This window comes from Corythoichthys intestinalis, chromosome 1 (genome assembly GCF_030265065.1).
Source record: "Corythoichthys intestinalis isolate RoL2023-P3 chromosome 1, ASM3026506v1, whole genome shotgun sequence".
In the NCBI taxonomy this organism is placed as follows: domain Eukaryota; kingdom Metazoa; phylum Chordata; class Actinopteri; order Syngnathiformes; family Syngnathidae; genus Corythoichthys; species Corythoichthys intestinalis.
This window is the reverse complement of record NC_080395.1, coordinates 31,734,352-31,757,656: the sequence shown is the minus strand read 5'-3', so window position 1 is coordinate 31,757,656 and position 23,305 is coordinate 31,734,352. Positions and strand designations below refer to the sequence as shown.

At 38.3% G+C, this 23,305-nt stretch overlaps 2 protein-coding genes across 4 annotated transcripts in view; both read right to left on the bottom strand.

The window, feature by feature from the left end:
- Window positions 1-724, bottom strand: part of LOC130923171 (guanine nucleotide-binding protein subunit beta-5b-like) — a 38,141-nt gene extending 37,417 nt beyond the window's left edge. Inside the window, exon 1 of the mRNA XM_057848688.1 lies at window positions 636-724. The gene's annotated coding sequence lies outside the window, so the exon portion shown is untranslated. The remainder of the gene's footprint in view (window positions 1-635) is intronic.
- Window positions 725-9,788: 9,064 nt separating this feature from the next.
- Window positions 9,789-23,305, bottom strand: part of myo5aa (myosin VAa) — a 119,753-nt gene continuing 106,236 nt past the window's right edge. For all 3 annotated transcript variants that reach the window (XM_057837957.1, XM_057837955.1, XM_057837956.1), the window contains 5 exons: window positions 22,619-22,769; window positions 20,430-20,712; window positions 20,164-20,338; window positions 19,510-19,590; window positions 9,789-12,256 (listed from right to left, as the gene is read on the bottom strand). In XM_057837957.1, the coding sequence (XP_057693940.1) occupies window positions 12,104-12,256; window positions 19,510-19,590; window positions 20,164-20,338; window positions 20,430-20,712; window positions 22,619-22,769 (843 nt within the window). In that variant the 3' untranslated portion in view covers window positions 9,789-12,103. The remainder of the gene's footprint in view (window positions 12,257-19,509; window positions 19,591-20,163; window positions 20,339-20,429; window positions 20,713-22,618; window positions 22,770-23,305) is intronic.

The window sequence follows — 23,305 nt, the reverse complement described above, 5'->3', positions numbered from 1 at the left end:
ACGAAGGAAATAATTAAAAAAATATATTCTTCAATTTCTAAAAAAAAAAACAGCAATATTTCTCTATTTTATATATTTGAACATAATTATTAGCAAAGATATGTATGTCCTATATAGATTATATACTGTATATTGTTTTATAGCTTTTAATGCTTTTAACGTATTAAAATGTTTAAAACTATTAATTACTCGAGCAACTTATTTTATTGTATTATATTTATCTACTGTTTTAGCAAAAACTATATATACCATAAAATGCTACATTATTACATAAAAATATTGAAAATATACTAAATTTAACACAATTTAAATTGCAGTGGTTCTAGAAAATAATCAAAGTGAACATAATGCATATTGAAAATGCAATAAAAAGTCCAACTATAAATACGAAAAAACAAAAAACATAACGGTAATGTTTCATTACTGTCAAAATAAAACAAATAAAACTTGAAAAAACAGATAAATTCTTTGGCAAATCCTTCAGTACACAATGTATCATTTTAACCATGAACCTTTTGGCTATTTTTACCGAGAAACATTCACTGATAAACAATTTTAAATGTGCTCCAACACAAAAACACACTGCATAATAGTAATAATGGTAGATAATAACTGAATGAAAACATAAGTCTTACCTGAGAAAAGCTAGTTTTTGTATGTGTGCACTTCAGGTAGCTATTTATTTCTTCTGTTGCAAGTGAGTTGCGTTTTACACTGAAGAGGATTGCCTCTAAGCTTCTTATGGAAAAGTGGTAAAGCTTGTGAGTGACTCTGCTCTACTTCTGACTTCAGCCGTTTTTGAGAGTCACCATCAAACCTAGTAAGAACAAGCACTTTAGTAGATAAAATGCATATTACTTATCATCAGAAGTCAGTGGAGCAGCAAATAATTTTACTAAAGTAAAAGTAGCGTTCAGGGGTGCTGGAAGTCACTCAGAGCAGGGGGTGCTGAGGTTAGTTTTTCCCATCCGAAAACAGTCATTTCAGTCCAAATTGATCATGCTCGTGTGTTTTCTCAATACACAGAGTATCGCGGGGTCTTAAAAAAAAAAAAAAAACTTAAATCCAACAATTTGAATTTAAGGCCTTAAAATGCCTGAAATTCTCCTAAAATCTCAAAAAAGGTCTTCAATACAATTTTAAAAGGTTTTAAAAATCTATTGACGTGACTTTACTACTTCACTACTACTTCTAGAAGTACTTCGTGCTCATGTTGTTGCTTGTTGAACCCTGCAGAGATTCATACAAGGCGTGCACAATGGCAGTACACACGCATGCTGAATAGTTTGTGTAATTACTACTAGGCTACTACAAAGACAGCATTCTATTTCACCTACAGTGTGTGTTGGGGTTTTTGTATTGGAAATAAAAGTGCCCATGTATTATAATGCAACCCCCTGCAGCTAGACAGCGCTATGACACACATTTGAAAAATAAAGGGTCCAATACCATCTTTAAAAAACAACAACAAAAAACACCAACAACAACATGTATATATATATTTAATCCCCAAGCTAAATACAATAGTTTTTATTTACGCCCCCCCCCCCCCCAAAAGCTATCAAAACACTCCCCCTCCCAACACCAGGGGTGCTGAAGAACCCTCAGCACCCCACTTCCCACACCACTGATAGCATTACTTCAAAAATAATATTACCCAAGTAAAAAATCTACATCCAAAATATTACTCAAGTACAAGTAAAAAAAAAAAAAAGAATTTGTTGAAAAGAATACTTAAGTAACATTGCGAAAAACTCCTTACTGTGGTACATATTTTTTTCTCAGCACATCATCTGCTGTACTTGATCTGTTGTTATCAGTGTTGGGCACGTTACTTTAAAAAAGTAATTAGTTACATTACTCACTACTTCTTCCAAAAAGTAACTGAGTTAGTAACTGAATTACTCTATAGTAAAAGTAACTAGTTACCAGGGAAAGTAACTATTTCCAGTACTTTAAAAAGAACTTGTTGTATGTCACAGAATTTGAAATTTTCTGAGCAGTATTCGAGTCAGTGGAATAGAGAAGAACAGACAGGTAGTTAACTTGTTAGGTGCTTCTTCAGATTTCAATTGCTTACCACAGATGTCGCAAAAGCTTTGCCCCGGGACATAAATTACACATTACATGCAGGTTCTTTCCTTTAATTTCGACAAACTTGAAATAGTGTCTATATCTCCACCTCTTAAAGGACAATTCTTCTTCTGAATCCTCTGCCATCCCGACCCTGTGCATCTGTTTTGCGTGTGTGTGTTTGCCGCACGCGCTGTTCCGGTTTGCTTGTGAAATCACCGGCTCTGATTGGCTTACCACGACACATGACTCTAACCCTCAGCCAATCACAATCACTTCCATCGCATCTCTCGAGGGGCCGCATTCAGGTAGGCTGGTTTCCCGACAATTCACGTCACCTTCAAAGCGTCTGCCGTCCTCAAGATGGAAGCAGAATTATTGCTGGCTGACAGTGGGAGATGGGAACGAGGCTAGCATCAGGTGTAGCAAACACAGAAACGTTACCAAACTTTGGAAAGCATTGTCTAATTGAATGAGCAGGGACAAACAGCTTGGAGTCAGAAGTACGTGCGCTATTCTCGAACCTGCACGCACCCCAAGTCTTGGATGACAAATCAACAGAGCAGAGAGTCGACTCGACACGGCTGGTAGTTTCTTCAATTTATTCAGAGTAAGTAACGCACCGCTTTTGACCGTCAGTAACGGTAACGGCGTTGTAACGGCGGAAAAAGTAATTAGTTAGATTACCCCGTTACTGAAAAAATAACGCCGTTACGTAACGGCGTTATTTATAACGGCGTTACTCCTAACACTGGTTATTATTATGCTGCACTGTAACCTACTACATGACTAAGGCCCAAAAAATAACATACAATACAGTATAATACAATATGGCAGAAAATAAAGACATGGCTGAAAAAGCAGTTTCTGCTCTTGCACCCGTCTTTAAAATAAACTGCTGTATTTTAAGCCAAAAGAACTGTTGTGTTCGATAGAACAATATGTCTATATGCTGCCATAGCAGTTTCATTGCGCATTAAGTCCCCAAACTATTTTTAATTGGTCTGTTTTACCCTGGAGACCCCAGTTTACAGACACCGCGCAACCGCTGTTGTTTCAACCCAGCCATAAAAAGATGATTATTTATTATTCGAAATGTCTAGCATTTTTAGCTTAGAATCATTATTTGATGTCTAATATTTAGTTAAAAAAAACTTTATAAAATTATTCACTTGCATATTTTAAACTTTTAAACAAATTACGTCACAATGAAAAATATTATGTAAATAGGTAACGGATATCTACCTCATAACTATCGCTTAATTGTGTTTTTTATTTCGTTACTGTCAGATTTTCCCTGATATTTTAGAGGATAAATAATCGATCCAAACAAAGAAAAAAATAAAAAAGTTTGAAAGTGTAAATATTTTAAAAAAGAAAATCTCGACCACTCCTTGATGTCTTCGATTTCTGCATTGCAACCCTTGTTATATTACCGTGTTTCACCCTTAAAATCACCCAAATGTCCAGCTGTGGCCATTCACAGCTGTGTCTTTACACTGATCGAAACAAGGCAAGTACGCGATAATATCTTGTAAAAATCATGGTGTTTTTAATGATGCTCTCTCATTCTCTCACTTTGAGTTACGGTTTAGGGCTTTAAAATTATTATTATTATTATTATTTTTTAAATGCCCTCCGGTTCAAAATTTGTCTTCCCCCAGGAAATTGAGATTTTAAGCTTTCCAGTGATGTATCACGCATGCATATAGGATCATTTTGAAATTTGGCCAAATTGGGGGTCTCAGAGCAGAATTCATGTCACCTGATTGTTTTCCGCCATATAAAAAAACGAGTGCCCTCTAGTGTAGACAAAACATATTTCCTACCATGAAATCAAAACGATCATATCTTCGGTTTTCTGTGGTCTTTTGGTACCATATAAAAACTCGGGGAGCTGTTGAAATTTGCGTTAGAGTAATGTTGACCCAATGTCAAATAGTTGAATTTTTGTGGCGCTTTAAAGGCGCTACATGTTCAACTGGAGGCTTGTGTGTGATCATGTGGTCGTATTGTTATGTCTTGTAGACATTTATTCCTGCATAATTGTTCATTTTACTTCGTCTTTTCATTTCCATGTTGTTTGGGTTATTCACTAGGTGTCTGGAAGAAGGAGGAGATATTCTCCCATGGCTGTTGTAAGCAGGGGTTAATTTGTGATTTAATAATGTTAATGTGTTAATTTGTTGATTTTGGCCTCTCTGTGTTCCGGGACTTATTTGGGCAGATCCGGCACCTCTCGTGTATAGAAAATAATAATAATATAAAAACGTTTTTTAAAAAATGTATAAAATAAAATAGTAATATGCATAAATTCATTTACAGAACAAATCTAAAGAATTGCATGTTGTTTATGAAAATTTAACATCATTTGAAAGAATTGGAGATTTGTTGATGCACTGAAAAGCTGGACCAACAAGTCACACCCCTGACATGAAAAAAAAAAAAAAAACGATGGAAATTTGCGGCATCTGGGGAGCAAGCAGCCCGGATCAAACGGTATTTCAACATGCCATAAGGACAGTTGCATTGACTTTTTTCAAAAAGAAGTAAGATGGTTCAAAACAAGTCATAAAAGCAAGGGCATAGTTTTGGTCTCAAAATTGGTAGGAACGATTTAACGGCATAACCTGCATGTACACTTTTTGCTGGGGATGGAACATTATTAAGACCAAAAAAATTGGGTGAACGGGGGTCAGGGCTACATCTCTCACGAATATGAACATAATTAATTAAAAGGCTAAATGATTAATGCAAAATAAATCTGTATTGACTTATACGAAATTTCATAGGTATTGGTTCCGTTGATACACCATTTGATTTAAACCTTTGTTTTAAAAAACTATTAAAGATTTTGAAAGCTTCCAGAATAAATGTCTGGATTTTATTAGCCAATTTAAATTGCAGCATTTGAACATAAATTATTTTAACATACAAAACAAATACAAACTTGTTCATAATCTATAATCTTAACTATCCAAGAATGCAAAAAAAATAAACATTTATAAACAAAAATAAACATTTATCTTAAGACCACTCAATATTGTCTAAATAAAGATATTAAATGTAACTGCAAAAACATAGTCAGGGATTAAGAAAAATAAATAAAAAAGGAGCCGTCTTACGTGTGAAACAGTACTGCTTTTGTCAACAAGCACAGCCAAACTCAAAAAACAAAAACCAACAACCCAAAAGAAAGCTCCTTTGGGCTGCTTTAAGACCACATAAATAAAATAAAAATAAAAATTGGGGTGAAGGGGGTAAACTCACTACATTTCTCACAGTTTAACTAATGTTATAGTCAAACACATACAGGAGGACACTTCTCGCTAAGCAGCTTCCTATTCGAGTTTTGCAGGTTAGCAAATTCACACAATTTAATGTTATTCGAACTCTGATGCAGGTTCAACTTTTAGTTTAAAAAAAAAAAAAAAAAAAAATTAAATAGTGGTGTGTTCCCCCTCCTCAACATCATTGACGTGTTTTTACATTACTTACAGTGGATGCTGCTGGCCAAAAAAAACCTTATAATATCCCTCCACTTTGAAGGGGGCAGAGGAGGCGGCATGTTGTCTACATGTTGTATTAATGTCAGAGCTTTTAGTGCGTGTGTGTAGTGGGGGAGGGGTCAAGTCATCAGCAGTGTTGTTAATCTTACTTTAAAAAAGTAATTAATTGTAGTTACAAATTACTTCTCCCAAAAAGTAATTGCGTTGGTAACTCAGTTACCTGAATTTAAGAGTAATTAGTTACTTGGCAAAGTAAATGGTGATAATTTTCTTGTTTTTTTTTCCACAGGACAAAAAAAAAAAAAAAACATAGGCCACACTATGTGAAGTTTTAAAAGGTTTTTGGGAGAATTGGCCCTAGCCCAATTCTTTACCCTAATTTACCCTTTACCCTGAATCAACCGTTAAAAGTTGTTAAAATTGCTCCCATTGTTGCATTAGTTCCCTTCTGTCTACTTTCGACTTGTGAAAGTTTTAAAACTGTTTCAACATTTAAAGATAGATTCAAGTCAAGATTTTGCCGATTTAGGAGTGTTTTAGATAAAAAGTTACTTAGGTTCGCTAGGAAGGTTCTCTACAACAGAGCCTTCCTAAGAAGTCTACTGCTTTAATATGGCGGCTGTTTACTAACGCATCTGGTGCCGTGTCTGTCATTTTGTATCCAGTTGTATAAATATATATATATTTGATATCTACCATGTCTACCATATCTATCATATCATGTGGGCGTATTTTGGAGGCTATCGGCTACAACAGGTATTATTGGAGCTATCTAGCATCGCGTTTGCTCGGCGTCACAACTTTCTTGTCTCCTCCCCACTCCTGCTCTGCTCTGTTGTTGGGTCTAAACTTACTATTGTACTAAGAAAGTAATAAAGGACCTGAGGGAGGGCGGAGAGAGAATCAGAACGGAGACAGAGATAAGGTGTTTACGCTGACGGCCGTCAGGAGAAAGGTTGATGCGGAGCGAGTGACTCACAACAAGCTTATCTGACCTCCCCCTGAGGAGCGCAGCCTTTTGTTAAGAAGTTGGAGAGCATTCATTGCACATGCGTAAGTTTTGTTTTATCGAGATTGTATCATTTACTGAGAACAGAAACCAGAATTAAACATTATGGTGACGTTTACTGAAAACAGAAACTTTACTATTTTCATTGTGTAAACACTAAAGCATAAGTGAATAGAGAAAACATAATCATAACACCTAGTTTTAAACACACATAATTGCATTAACTATTGTAAATACTGTTATTGTGAATATTGTTAATACTGTTATTGTGCAAAAGCATTAAAGCACATCTCACATCTGTCGTCTCAGTGAGTCAGTCTCCCTCAGACTTTTCTCGAGTCATTCAACCAATATAATAACGCATTGTAACGCACGCCTTTCCGTCCTCAGAAAAGGTAACGGCATTGCCAAGATGAGAAAAGTAATTAATTAGATTACTCACTACTGAAAAATATAACGCCGTTAGTAACGCCGTTATATTGTAACGCCGTTATTAACAACACTGGTCATCAGCCAATCAAATGTGCATTTGAGGGGGGAAAATGGACTGCACATTTAGCAAGAGAAAAGGGGTAAATGTAAGTCAGAACATAGTTAATTCACTTAACAATGGTATAATAATGGTCAGTTCTATCCTTACAACATATATGGGTAATTTAGATTGTCTTCCCATAATTGAAGTCATCATGTATTGTTAATAAGGTTGCTTTAAAGTTGGTGGGGACAATTTGAGCGTCCTGAAAAGTTGGTAGCGTTATGTCCCTACCGTCCCTATGCATAAAAGCAACGACCAGCAATGAGGGCAGCTGGTGCTATCATGCTAACGAGCAGGACCGGGAGCAGCAGGACGCTAGCATGGCAGCAGCTTGCCAGGTTCACGGACTGCCAGCCAAGCCAGGGAAAGAGGCTGCTACCGTGGCAGCAGCTGGTCAGGTTCAGGTTCAGCACCACCCAGAGTGGAGGCCAGCTACAGCGCCAGCAGTCAGCCAGGTGGACCTCCAACAGCCGGAGCAACAGGCCAGCACCCTTGTGGGAAATTCGGGTTTGGGCTGCACAATTTTGGCTTTGTGTTATTTATTGTAATCTCAGATTTAAAAAAAAAAAAAAAAGTTTTTCAAGTTAAGACCTTTTGAGAAACTAATTGCTGTGTACTGTAAGTCCCACCTATGGCTATGTGGGCAATTACCCATGCTGTGCAGAGTATAACCTAAATAATTGTAAATTGTTGTCATAACATTTATACCATATATATTATCTGAAATTGAGGTCTGTAAAGTCCAATAGCGTAGCAAGTGGGCATTTGCGTGTTGTTTTCAGCACCATTTTCTGCGTATATTCCGGGACCTGTGGCCGTCTCGTCATCACTGCGCCGTCATATGTACTTTGCGTTGCAGCACCTTATAATTGACAAATTAAGTACTAATTGTAAGCAAATAACACACATCAGCTGCATTGTAACTTTCTACTTGTGTAAATGTTACAACCCACTTAGAAAAAAATTCTCAGCATGTCAGTGCTTGAATTCTTTTATTCATTTTTGTTGTCGTACTTTTACAGATTTGATATTTTATTCCAAGTTTGTTAACAGTGAACACATCCACTAAATCACAGCTACCAGAAACTACAAATAGTCCAGTTTTATCAAACGTACGCCAGACGGGTCAGAGAGGAGACATTTGGACGGGCGAGTGGGCGTCATTTTCCATTTTGTCAGCGAGTAAAATGGCGATGAGTGACCTGTGAAGGTCTTATTTGTACAGTTTTCCTTTGCAGTGTTTTTAAAAGTGCGTTTGACTGTGCGGGACAAAAAAACCCAAAAAGCTACATACACAAAAAATAGGGTTTTACGCTTAAAGAAACGTACTTGACTGACGAGAAAAGCAATTCCACCATGCCCATCTTGTCACACATAAGGCTTTGTCCACTATTAATGTGATGCTAAAATCATTTTAATAAGACTTTATACTCAACATTCATGAGGTGAAATATTTTACATAGTTTTCTTCCTCCTATACAAACTGCCAGTTTCAATTCTTTTCACACTTACGTGAACAGTCCAGACCATAACCACACATATTTACTTTTCTAAATTGTTAATAGTTGTATTAGGGCCACAAAGTACAAAAAAAAAAAAAAAAAAAACAGGAGAATGCGGAAATATTTATTATAATTAGTCCTGATAATTAGGGGACAAAGTTAAAACATAGAAATATTTATGAAAGTGGCAGTATCATGAGAAAAAATAGTTTATATTGCGATAAAAAAAAATGTACAACGACTTCAAGATAAAGAAAGATGGAAAAATAAAAAAGCAAAAAGTTGTCATAGCTGGAGGCAAAAAAATTATTGTAACTTTTCTAAAAAAAAACAACCTTTTCCCTCACAATATTACATGAATTTTGACATTTACGAGTGTTGCACCAATACTACGACTGGTCTTGGTACTGACACGGCACTAAAACGATGTCGTCGGTCTAGTGCTTAAAAATTAACGCGCCGATACTGTGCAACATGTACGTTTCAAGATCTAGTTTGCAAACCGCTAGTTGCCCCACCCAAAATGGCCACCAAGATTGGACATCTAGCACTGTCAATGCCAGCCAATGAGGTAAAGAAGCTACACCCTTCCACCAATTACTTTATCACTAGTAGACATCCAATCCATTTGAAGTGGGAGGGTGGCAGCGAATAAACGAACGTTCATTCGCTGCCACCCTCCCGCTTGAAATGGATTGGACGTCTAGTGCCATCAACCCATTAACGCAGTTACAAATATTTTCAATATGAATGTGCTTATTTTTTGGATTTGCATTGGAAAAACCCAGAAAAGCTGAAGAGGAAAGCCAAAATGTACGCAATTTTACACGGAATGCAAAAAAACGGGTTGGCACCTTTGACTCAATATATGGTTGCACATCCTTTAGAAAAAAATATTAGAAAAAAAATCGCTTCCTATAACGATCAAGTTTCGTGCACGTCTCACATGGAATTTTGGACCACTCTTCTTTTGCGAACTGTTCCAGGTCTCAGATTTGAAGGGTGCCTTCTTGCAACAGCAATTTTGAGATCTCTCCTTAGGAGTTCAATGGGATTTTGATCCGGACTCATCGAAGGCCACCTCAGAATTCTCCAGCGCTTTGTCTCCAACCATTTTTCTGGTGCTATTTGAAGTATGTTTTAAGGTCATTGTTCTGTTGGAACACCCATGACCTCTGACGCAGACCCAGTTATCTGACACTACATCCTACAGTGCAGCCCAAAAACATCTTGATAGTCTCCAGATTTTATTACTCCTTGCACACTGTCAAGGCACCCAGTGCCTGAGGCAGCAAAGCAACCCCCAAAAAAATCATTGGACCTCCACCATGTTAGACTATAGGCACTGTGTTCTTGTCTTTGTAAGCCTCATTCTGGGAGTCCGGAGACTATCAAAATGTTTTGTGCCGCAATGTAAGGTGTAGTGTCAGAAAACTGGGTCCGCGTCAGACGTTATGGGTGTTCCAACAGGACAATGACCCAAAATATACCTCAAATAGCACCAAGAAATGGCTGGAGGCAAAGAAATGGAGAATTCTGAGGTGGCCATCGATGAGTCTGGCTCCAAATCTCATTGAACACCAATCAATAGATCTAAAAACTGCTGTTGCAAGAAGGCATCCATTCAAATCTGAGAGACCTGGTACAGTCTGCAAAAGAAGAGTGGTCCAAAATTCCATCTTAGAACTGCACAAAACTTGTTGATGGTTATAGAAGGCGATTGTTTTCTGTTATTTCTTCCAAAGGACATGCAACCTAATATTGAGGTAAGGGTGCCAACAATTTTGTCCAAACTATTTTTTGAGTTTTGTCTAAAATTGCATCGATCTTGGCTTTTTTCCTTAGCTTTTTTTGTGTTTTTCCAATGCACATCCAAGAAACATACTGAAAACATTTGTAATTGCATTCATTTCTGTGAGAAATGCTGTATTTTCTGGAAAAATTCCAGGGTTGCCAATAATTTTTTTCCATGACTGTATGTAAATAATATTTTTTTAAACATGATATCGGTACGGTATCGGCATCAGCCCCGCTGTAATCGAAATCCCGAGCCCAAAAAATTGTATTGATGCAACACTAACATTTACACTGTTTATTCATGCAATATATATTTTTAATGACTTTTTGTTTTAACTTTTGGATGTTCTTCTTACATTCAGCTACACAATCTGCTGCCTGATGTTCTGTGCATTTTTTTCTCTGAATTTCACTTCTGTTCCATCATGTCTTCACAACTTTCCCCATGTTATTTTACTCCCCCCAGTGTGGCCCTAATACCTAGCCCTTCCATTCTCCCCTCAACTGAGTACTACATTTGGATTCAGGCTGGTTTTCGCGCCCTCTAATACCTTTACAAAGCTTGACAACAGTATTATTTCTTAATCACTGTTAGTGTTTTTGTTCGCTTGAATACGTGAAAATTACGCCGTTACATAACACCTAGCAGAGAAAGCTGATAAAAGTGCTAAGGGAAAGAAAAAAACAGATCCATCGTACCCTGAGGGCGGAGCTAGACTATTAATCGGCTGACTGATAATCATAAACTGGAACTGTACTACTTGTTCGGAAAGTGCAAAAAAAGACAAGAGTTAAGCTGCAAAAAGGGCAAAAAAAAAAATATCATCTGTAATGTCTCGCGACTAAATAAGGTTCAAGTGAAAGGAGGAGGTTAACACTGAACGGCAATGGTACCTTTTAGACAACATAAATCACAAAAAAATATCTGCCTTTTTTGCAGCCTAGAATCCCCTCAAAGCATATCGATCAACGTAGGTCCTGCCAAACACACAAAACGTAAAAGCCCGACATCTTCAGCTGTTTTTGGTCATAAAAATGATGTACATTTCGAAAGGCAGAGATGACGTGAAGCTGAGGCACTGAAAAACAACCTCACAATGCTGCTCAATGATAAGAAAAATACAGATTAATAATAAATAATAGAGCGATAGCGTCGCAACCTGTGCTACATACACTTACTCCAGTGAGCAGGATGGTGACTCGACGGTCCTAGCGCGGAACTAAACTAAACGCCTTGTGGCAAAGCGGCAGGAGAATGCAATAAATACACACAGTATATTGTTCATATTTATATATATATTCATCTAAATGTGCATAAATAACACGGCAGAGACGACGTGAGGCCCGCCGTCTTGGCTCGACTGACTAAGATGACCAATAACAGATCTCTGTTCAACTATTAACTCGCTTGCTGCCATTGACAGCAATAGACGTCCAATGGGCGCAAAACCCCCTCCCGGTCAAAGCGTATTAGACATCTATCGCCGTCAATTGCATTGAAACATACTCGCGTATTTTATATTTCATTCTTCCAAATGCAAAATATGCAGGGAAATGATCTAATAGACGTGAATAAAACAGCAAGTGGAGCATGCACGTTTGTGCTTCGTGACGCTCACGATATGTGTGTGTATATGTGTGTTGAGAGACATTAGATGGCGAATATCCCATTCCTGGCTTAGACGCGGGTGAGGAAGGCCAGGTTGAGCGAGCTCGGGATCTGAATGGTCTCCAAACCGAGGGAAGACGGGTTGAATGGGAAGGTGACGGGGTAGATAATTTTGGTGTCCATCAGAAGGTGTGGAGTCTCGCAGCGGTCCCGCAAACGTGTCTGGAAAAACAAGGGTATTGTTATAACTTATAATACATGGCAATGGTACAAATTAGCTTAAAATTGGGTATTCAATGGCAGCTATCATCTAAACAACAAGAAAAACATACTGGCAGCATAAGCGGATTTCAAGTGGGGGGCTAGGGGGGCCAGGCCCCTCCTGGTGGCTGAAAAGTGTAATTGCATGAAATTGACTTTCCTTTAGACCCTACTCACATGACGTCACAACCACGCCTCCGCGCCATATTGTCCGTCAACTCGTCGTTTTGACGCATTACCGCTACGTAAATTCCTCCTATTATGGCGTGTTTTTCTGCTCGTTAACATTAATAATCAAAATGGTGAAGGCGTGTGTGGCGGTTGGTTGCAATAACAGAGAAGATAGACGGAGAGACTTGAAGTTCTACCGTATTCCGAGGGACCCGGAGAGGGGAGCGGAGATGGACTGCTGCAATTCGACGAGAAAACTGGGCTCCAAACGATTACCACGGATTATGTAGTAGTCATTTTATATCTGGTAAGATGCATTTAATATATATTTAGAGGGTTTTGGGCTGACAACCACAATTAAGATCATAGCGAGGCTAATCGCCGACAACATACAGTTTCAAATTCAAGATGCTTATTTCTTCCACCATCATTACATTTTGAATAATATTTAGCTGGTACCAAGTGAAAGAAGCTGGCCTTGTCTACGGATCATCAGTTAAACAGGTGTGTCCAAACCTTTTGCAAAGGGGGCCAGATTTGGTGTGGTAAAAATGCGGGGGGCTACCTTGGCTGATTTACATAGAACAATATATTTAAACTAGGGCTGTCAAACGATTAAAATTTTTAATCGAGTTAATTACAGCTTAAAAATTAATTAATCGTAATTAATCGCAATTAATCGCAATTCAAACCATCTATAAAATATGCCATATTTTTCTGTAAATTATATATATATTCTGTAAAATAATTTGTTGGAATGGAAAGATAAGACACAAGATGGATATATACAGTGCCTTGCAAAAGTATTCGGCCCCCTTGAACCTTGCAACCTTTCGCCACATTTCAGGCTTCAAACATAAAGATATAAAATTTTAATTTTTTGTCAAGAATCAACAACAAGTGGGACACAATCGTGAAGTGGAACAAAATTTATTGGATAATTGTAACTTTTTTAACAAATAAAAAACTGAAAAGTGGGGCGTGCAATATTATTCGGCCCCCTTGCGTTAATACTTTGTAGCGCCACCTTTTGCTCCAATTACAGCTGCAAGTCACTTGGGGTATGTTTCTATCAGTTTTGCACATCGAGAGACTGACATTCTTGCCCATTCTTCCTTGCAAAACAGCTCGAGCTCAGTGAGGTTGGATGGAGAGTGTTTGTGAACAGCAGTCTTCAGCTCTTTCCACAGATTCTCGATTGGATTCAGGTCTGGACTTTGACTTGGCCATTCTAACACCTGGATACGTTTATTTTTGAACCATTCCATTGTAGATTTGGCTTTATGTTTTGGATCATTGTCCTGTTGGAAGATAAATCTCCGTCCCAGTCTCAGGTCTTGTGCAGATACCAACAGGTTTTCTTCCAGAATGTTCCTGTATTTGGCTGCATCCATCTTCCCGTCAATTTTAACCATCTTCCCTGTCCCTGCTGAAGAAAAGCAGGCCCAAACAATGATGCTGCCACCACCATGTTTGACAGTGGGGATGGTGTGTTCAGGGTGATGAGCTGTGTTGCTTTTACGCCAAACATATCGTTTTGCATTGTGGCCAAAAAGTTCAATTTTGGTTTCATCTGACCAGAGCACCTTCTTCCACATGTTTGGTGTATCTCCCAGCTGGCTTGTGGCAAACTTTAAACGAGAGTTTTTATGGATATCTTTGAGAAATGGCTTTCTTCTTGCCACTCTTCCATAAAGGCCAGATTTGTGCAGTGTACGACTGATTGTTGTCCTATGGACAGACTCTCCCACCTCAGCTGTAGATCTCTGCAGTTCATCCAGAGTGATCATGGGCCTCTTGGCTGCATCTCTGATCAGTTTTCTCCTTGTTTGAGAAGAAAGTTTGGAAGGACGGCCGGGTCTTGGTAGATTTGCAGTGGTCTGATGCTCCTTCCATTTCAATATGATGGCTTGCACAGTGCTCCTTGAGATGTTTAAAGCTTGGGAAATCTTTTTGTATCCAAATCCGGCTTTAAACTTCTCCACAACAGTATCTCGGACCTGCCTGGTGTGTTCCTTGGTTTTCATATTGCTCTCTGCACTTTAAACAGAACCCTGAGACTATCACAGAGCAGGTGCATTTATACGGAGACTTGATTACACACATTTGGATTTTATTTATCATCATCGGTCATTTAGGACAACATTGGATCATTCAGAGATCCTCACTGAACTTCTGGAGTGAGTTTGCTGCACTGAAAGTAAAGGGGCCGAATAATATTGCACGCCCCACTTTTCAGTTTTTTATTTGTTAAAAAAGTTTAAATTATCCAATAAATGTTGTTCCACTTCACGATTGTGTCCCACTTGTTGTTGATTCTTGACAAAAAAAATTAAATTTCATATCTTTATGTTTGAAGCCTGAAATGTGGCGAAAGGTTGCAAGATTCAAGGGGGCCGAATACTTTTGCAAGGCACTGTACATTTAACATACGGTACATAAGGACTGTAGTGGGCATTTCACTCTACTGTCATTTAAATCTGTCTATGCTGTCCCCACTCCGAAGCGTCTACTTTTTCTAAAGCTAGACAGCTAGTGAACGACGCCTTAATAATCAGACTTCTTCCTTTTTCATCTGATTTATTAATAAAATGGCCTCAAACCATTGTCCTCTTTAAACCGTAGTGAAACTACAAAAAAAAAAGTACACAAGCATTGCATTAGCAACAACGTTAGCTTAGCACGCTATACAGGTTCACTAAACATAAACAAAAAGCGTCTCATACAAAAAATATAACATTTCGCTTACTAACATAATATGTACATTCTTTACAACAACCATACTTACAGACAAATCTTGTCCAAGGATCATATAAGCATAACATTACAACGTACGCGTCAGCCCGAGACGTCGTGCAGCCATAGTGAACTGGCAAGAAAGCAATAAACCATGTCGCAAAGTGACCACAAGAGTTCGCTGTTAGACAGCGCAAAAAACCTTGCTGTAAAACTTAACAAAGGCAGAACACTGTCTGAGCGGGACATGTGCGTTAATTGCGTCAAATATTTTAACGTAATTAATTTTTAAAATTAATTACCGCGCGTTAACGCGATAATTTTGACAGCCCTAATTTAAACAAATTTTAGCAAGCCCTTCTGTGTGTCACATTTGCTTTATTATTATTTTTAATTCATAATTTCAACAGTCTCGTCTTTGTGGCGTTTTCCTTCGACACTCGGGCTTTTGCGAAATACTGCTGCTGTGAAATTAAACTAGCTTTAAGTTGCTATAATTTCTCGCTTCGTAGCTTCCTTGTAATGTTGTCGTACATGTCAGCGCGTCTTGTTATCATCGCGTCACATCGAACTCTTTGAAAACAGCGACTGTCTCTTTGCAAATGAGGCAGACACAGTTGTTGCGTGTTTTATTGAAGAAATAGTTTTTTTTTTTTTTGGATTGTCGCCATTTTAGAAATCGCACAGGGTAATGTTGCTTAGAGTGCTGCTCTTAATGTTTTTCAAAGTTTCGTGAGAATGGGCCGAGTTTCTGTGGAAAAGATAGTTATAGATATCAGGGTAGCAGACGTCAGGCAGAGAGGGCGAAGACAGTGGGTCGAAAAATATCGATTTAGGCATGAAATATGGATCTGGCGAATGGATAGACTGAAGCTTTTCCACATAACGGCTTTTATGCAACGCATCCAATGAGTTTACAGCGTCTGAAAGCACTGGGGCTGCTCTATAAACTGAACGACTAATTGAAACCATTGAGAATAGGGCTAAACAGAGACGGACAATATGGCGGTCGGATACAGCGACACGTCATTCTGTGACGTCGGTGAGTAGGGTCTATATAGTATATAAAAAAAACGTTGTAAAGCAATAAAACTACAACACAAATGAATGAAATGAACAAAAACAAAAAAAATCATAATGGGTCAAAATTATTTTTCAAACGGATCACGTGACTAGCACCTTAGACGATCAGTTGCTTTGCATATAATTAAAAAATAAAAATAAAAATTAGGGGAGGGCAATTTAATTTTTCAAATGATTTTTTTCTTTGATTGAAAATATTTTTTTTTTGATTGAAGCAATCTTATTTGGGATTGAATGATTTAGACACAAATGTCTTACCCATAATATGGCCCAAACACAAAAAGGATTGCTTCAATCAATGAAAAATGAAGTGTTCAAATGCAAATTTTTCAATCTCAAATATTTTTTGGCATTCAAAAACGTTTTCTATGATTGAAATTTTTCTTTTTTTTGATTGAAGTGGTTTTCTTTTTGAAAATATATATATTTTTGAAGCAACTTATTTTTTGATTGAATAATAAAGAAAAAAACGTCCTAGCCAAAATGTGGCCCAAACACAAATCAACATTACTTTAATCAAAAAAGTTGCTTCAATCAGAAACTTGAATCCAATCAAATAAACAAACAAACAAAAAAAAAAATCAAAGAAAAATATCTTTTACGTGCATTTTTTTGAGTTTCAAATTTATTTTTGCATTCAAACACATTTTATTTGGATTGAAGCGACTTTTTTTGATTGAAGCAACTTTTTTTTGGATTGAATAATAAAGACACACATCTACCTCCATATGGCTCCGCCCAGGGGCTACAATTTTTAACTGGGGTAACTACATTGGCACGACACCGGCGGGCGTACCATTTTCAATGGTTGACGATCTTGGCGAAAAGTATTGCCTAAGCACCCTAATTTAGAATTCCCCTCAAGAATGATGGGAAACAAAAAACGCTCATTGTCATCTTATTATTATAAATATTCTTGTAAATTAATTTTATTGCTGACGCTGCGTTTCGGGGTCATTCACATTTTGTGCCCCCCCTGCCCCAAAAGACAAACTTCGCCAGTCATAGGCGGAGTTTGCTGACAATTACAAGCCTCTCTAATCTTTTCAAGTAGGAGAACTTGCACAATTGGTGGTTGACTAAATACTTATTTGCCCCACTGTATGTGTCTCCATGAACAGCGGCATCAAAACATTAAAAGTCGTTCCCTAATAAAATCACTATTACTGTAATTTTCGCACTTAAAGGCGCACCTGACAAGAAACTGCCACCTCAAAAATTTGGCACGAAAATGGCATTTGTTCATACATAGGCCGCACTGGACTATAAGCCGCAGCTGTCTTCACCGTATTATGGGATATTTACACCAAAATATATAAACTGGTATGAGATTTTTGACAGCGGCATCATACGACTGTCATAAAACCGAATGAACCACCATGAAGCTCTGAAACAATTAGCTGCAAAGCTTCATTGCTTGATTTGGCCATCACTGCTCCCTTGGGAGAGACAGTCAACCTCTGCTGCCACCTTCTGTCAACACTGTTGTTGTCCAACATGCCCCCTAGCATGCACTGCAGCGCTACAGATGTAAATAACAATCAAAATTCATGTTCTGTGCTAATTGTGTCATCAGTTAGTTTCATTAATTGCTAGTTATGGTATTTGGTAACAATTTATTTGACAGTGGCGCCATAAGACTGTCATTAAACAATCATAATTATGACATGACACTGTCATAAACATTAATCAATGCTTATAACACATATCATTTCGTGTTATCCTGCAAATTAACTCACTTTTGAATGGATGTAAAAGATCTAAACCGGACATAAATGGAGTTAGTGACATAATTGACCAGATGACACTTAATGACATCTGTCATGAGCATTCAGTAATGCCCACGAGTGTGTTGTGTCACAATTATGACAGTGTTATGACAGTCTTATGACGCTGCTGTCAAATAAAGCGTTACCTATTAACACAAATAAATCAACAAATAGGCCACACTGGACTGTAAGCCGCAGGATGGAAAATGATAAAAATGATGGAAAAAAGTATCACCTTATAGTCTGAAAATTACGGCAGTTATTTTTTACATAAGTATAACAAAACTTAAAATGGCCATGAAATGATTACATTTTAGGATAGATGCACAAAAATCACCAAATGCAGAGATAATCACCAATATTTTCAGGATTAATGGCAATTTTAAACATATCATATAGGATTTTGCCTGAAATAGCGACTTCATTTTTTAAAATTTTAATTTAAGTTTTCAACAGCTAATAAATCACTCGATTTCATGTCAGAAACTTAATATTTGAGGAAAGCATGCAGAATCATCGTAATTTTACTCAACAAAAGCAAATTTTGCAATGTTCTATTCACGATCACAACTTATGTAGGTTGAATTCCGATGTAACTATTGTCTCAAAACGTCTTGCTGGCAATCTGGCCCTCGTAGTTTTTAGATTGATATGGTACATAAAATAAAACACGTAAAAGCAGATTTTTTTTGTTTGGACGCAGAAATGTCTAGTTTCTTGCCCAAAAACCGGGTAGTTGGCTGAATTTTACCTGATTATTTGAATAGAAAGTTATACTTTTGTGTATGGATGCAAAATCCAACATGGCGGCCATCACAAAACAAGTAACTTTTGAACGTGAAAACTCTTGTAAATAAATGCGTAAATTCCAGAATTTCTATAAAAATGAATGTACAGTTTAGATTCTTGGTTAAAAGCAAAAAACCGGGCAATTGCCATTCATTTTACGAAACTACTTCAAGCTAAAGTTATGCTAATTCTTGTCCATTCATTTCATTGTTTTCACAATGTTTCAAAGTGCATGCATGGTGCCATTTTATATAATAATTACCTTGAATCCTCGACCAAATCACTCTAGAGAAACTCTTGCCTGCTTGTATGCACTAAATCTTTAGTCCTGTTTCCGTTTCCACCTAAATCTGGCATGTGTGTTTGAGTTTATCACAGTAAAAGCAGCCCACGACGCTCTGCTTGGCCTGGCCACCGACGGGAAGCTATGGCGAAATGCCTGTAGGAGCTGTCTCGTCAACTGATAGTGAAGTCTATGGTGCAGCTTTCAGTCAGGAAAATTTGGTCACTACTTAATTTTTCCATATAAGAAATTACTTTGGGTCCATGTATTGGAATGTTAGTGCTGTTTTTAAAAATAATTTGTTTTATTGGTTCAGCATTGAAAAGTTCTATTTTGAGGCCAGATTTTGAATGCAACTCATTTTAGGCCACAAAGTTAATTACCTGTATAGTTTGGATGAATGCGACAGACACCCTCTCTTCAAACTCGTTGACTGGAGTGTAGAGGTTCAGGACCTTCACGATCTAAGAGGAGAAACACAGTGTTTACTTAGTTCACTGATATTTTAGAATTATGATAATTTGGCAGATTACAGGAGGGCTGGAAGTCAATGATCATGTTTCAGTGCCATTGGGTGCGTTTAGATGGGTCCAAAAATCCTATTTATAATCCAATTCAAAGGGCAATACGATTAAAATACGATTAAACATCTTAGAAAATCGGATTCACACGGATCGTATTGTATTTTGGATCGGACTGTAAGAGGTAATCTATGCTGATTGATAATCCGCTATTCTGAGTGAGTAATGATAAGATTTTGAGCACAAAAATTATAGATTTTGAGTACAGCTTATATAAAAAAAAAAAGTGCTTCATAATTGTGTTTGCATGTTAGTTTGACCCACTCAATTACCCCCTCCCGCTCAATCTCTCTAACCCTGCGTACACGTTACAAATGTGCCACGAAGCCAACCAATCAGAGAGCTGGCGGAAGTACACCGATTTACCGTTTGCCCTCCAATTAAATCACTTTTTATATTCGCATCTAAAGCCATAAAAAATCCGAAGCATTTTTTCATTACAATCCCATTGTGTACCTGTGCTGTGGTGAGAGCCAGGCACATGGAGCAAATGGCTTCAGCATCCTCGTCAGTCTTCTTCTTGACCTGCAGCAGCTGAGCGGCCTGGATGAGAGGCTCCAGAGTTTCTTTGGCCCCACAGTTCATCAGACTTTTGTCACGCAGCCACTCCTCCAGCTGGCTCACGTTGTACCTAAAAAAATATAATAAGCGCATTCATTTCACACAGAACCCCTCCACCGAGAATCTACGACTCTCGTCATTATTGCAGGTCGCCTTCCTACCTGATTTGCATGCCTTTGCTCCAGGAGCACATGTCTTTCCGGAGTAGCAGGTTGTTGAGGGTGACGGCTCCGATGACATAGAACTGCTGCTTGACCACCTGCTTGATGAGCTCGGGGTCGGTGCCGTGCTGGCACATGGTGGAGTGGAAAGCGTTGAGCTGGCGCAGGATAGAGTCCAGCGTGTAGGTGCCTTCGTCGGCGATGCTGGACGTCCGCTTGCGCAGGCCCGTCGGCTTCACGCTGGACACGCCCTGGATGGTTTCGTGCTCCAGCATTCCGGAGACTGATACAAAAACATACACGTATTACACCAATTCCACAAAAACACTAATTACGAAACAAACTAGGGATGTCTCCGATCCAATCACGTCATTCTAAGAAGATTGGAATAAAAAAATCGATATCCAATCTTTTTTACTCTAAGTATTAACTCATTGGCTGCCATTTCCAGATTTAAAATGGTAAAGTCAAGTCCTGTTGTGTTTTAAGTCCAGGAAAGGAGTTTTCAATCTGCTTATATTTTTGTTGTTAGGACCTATACAGTAATTTAAATGGTGGATAAATGTACATGACAAATGGTAATACCAGCCAGGATTTAATGTTTTATGACCTCTGACATTGACATCTACAGTGGGGCAAATAAGTATTTAGTCAACCACTAATTGTGCAAGTTCTCCACTTGAAAATATTAGAGAGGCCTGTAATTGTCAACATGGGTAAACCTCAACCATGAGAGACAGAATGTGGGAAAAAAAACAGCCCTGGCTGTGTGTTTGGGATCATTGTCATGCTGAAAGACCCACCCACGTCTCATCTTCAATGCTCTTGCTGATGGAAGGAGATTTTCACTCAGAATCTCTCGATACATGGCCCCATTCATTCTTTCCTTTACACAGACCAGTCGTCCTGGTCCCTTTGCAGAAAAACAGGTCCAAAGCATGATGTTTCCACCCCCATGCTTCACAGTGGGTATGGTGTTCTTCGGCTGCAACTCAATATTCTTCCTCTTCCAAACTCGAGAACCTGTGTTTCTACCAAAAAGTTCTATTTTGGTTTCATCTGACCATAACACATTTTCCCAGTCCTCTTCTGGATCATCCAAATGCTCTCCAGCGAACCGCAGACAGACCTGGACGTGTATTTTCTTCAGCAGGGGGACACGTCTGCCAGTGCAGGATTTGAGTTGCTAGCGGCGCATTGTGTTACTGATAGTAGCCTTTGTTACTGTGGTCCCAGCTCTCTGTAGGTCATTCACTAGGTCCCCATGTGTGGTCCTGGGATTTTTGCTCACCGTTCTTGTTATCAATTTGACGCAACGGGGTGAGATCTTGCATGGAGCCCCAGATCAAGGGAGATTATCAGTGGTCTTGTATGTCTTCCATTTTCTAATAATTGCTCCCACAGTTGATTTCTTTACACCAAGCGTTTTACCTATTGTAGATTCAGTCTTCCCAGCCTTGTGCAGGTCAAGAATTTTGTCTCTGGTGTCCTTCGACAGCTCTTTGGTCTTGGCCATTGTGGAGTTTGGAGTGTGACTGACTGAGATTGTGGACAGGTGTCTTTTATACTGATAATGAGTTAAAACAGGCGCCATTAATACAGGTAACGAGTGGAGCGTCGTTAGACCTCTTTGACAGCCAGAAATCTTGCTTGTTTGTAGGTGACCAAATACTTATTTTCCACTCTAATTTGGAAATAAATTCTTTAAAAATGAAACAATGTGATTTTCTGTTTTTTTCCACATTCTCTCTCTCCTGGTTGAAGTTTACCCATGTTGACAACAACAGGCTTCTCTAATCTTTTCAAGTAGGAGGACTTGCACAAATCGTGGTTGAGTAAATACTTATTTGCCCCACTGTATAAAGATGTTAGGTTTTTTAGAAGGAGGGAAAACATGAAAAAGTAGGCTAGCAAACTTGTGTACTCTGCTAGCATAAGTGATTAGCACATGAGCTAAGCTATCATACTAATGTGTTATACTGTAATGGGAATGTGTACCCAATACGAACAGTTTTTATTGAAAAGAAATTTGGATGTGCTTTTTTTTTACCCTCCTTAATACATTTTCAATGTATTAGATATGAACTCGACACCAGCAGATCCTCAAAATTCGGTGACTTGGACAACCAAAAATATGTGATTGGGACATCCCTAAAACAAACAAATGATAATAATCGTAGCCAGTGCACCTATCATGGGCTGAAGGGTGTTCTCCATGCATTTGATGAGTTGCTGGTAGATTTGGATGGCCAGGTCGCTGATCACCGATCTGTACTCTGTCAGGTCGAAGTTGGACAGACAGTGCTCGTTCTGCCGGGAAGTGTTGTGCTTCATGAAGTCCTGGCGGGACACATTTTTCATTACAAAAGAATAATGAGGGCATTTCCTTCATGCGTTTTTTGTGAGACTTAAGCTAGGCCATTCTTGTTTACGTACATACACGTTGCTTAGCCATAAAATTCTATTATTAAAGTATCAATATTACAAAGCATAAAATAAAATACAGATGGAGGCCTAACAATAAAACGTAAAGTCATACAACAGTTGTTGTCCTTGATTTTTTGGGGGGGCATTACGGTGTAGGTGCACTATCCTATTCCCCTCACTATCCACTCGCGGGGGCCTGCGCTTGTCAGTGACGTTCCTTATTCTCGCTATATGTTTATACAACTTTAACATTTGTTAATAATACGCTCTGCGTGGAGTATCATCCATCGCTTTTCCTTTTTAAATGGGCACTTTTAAGCGAACGCAAGAAGTAACAACGGGAACATTTTTAAACAGGCATTTCATGGGACAGCATTTCCTCGGCCAATTATATAGCTTATATAGCGAGAGCGAGTGGATAGTGAGGGGAAGAGGATCGTGAACCTACA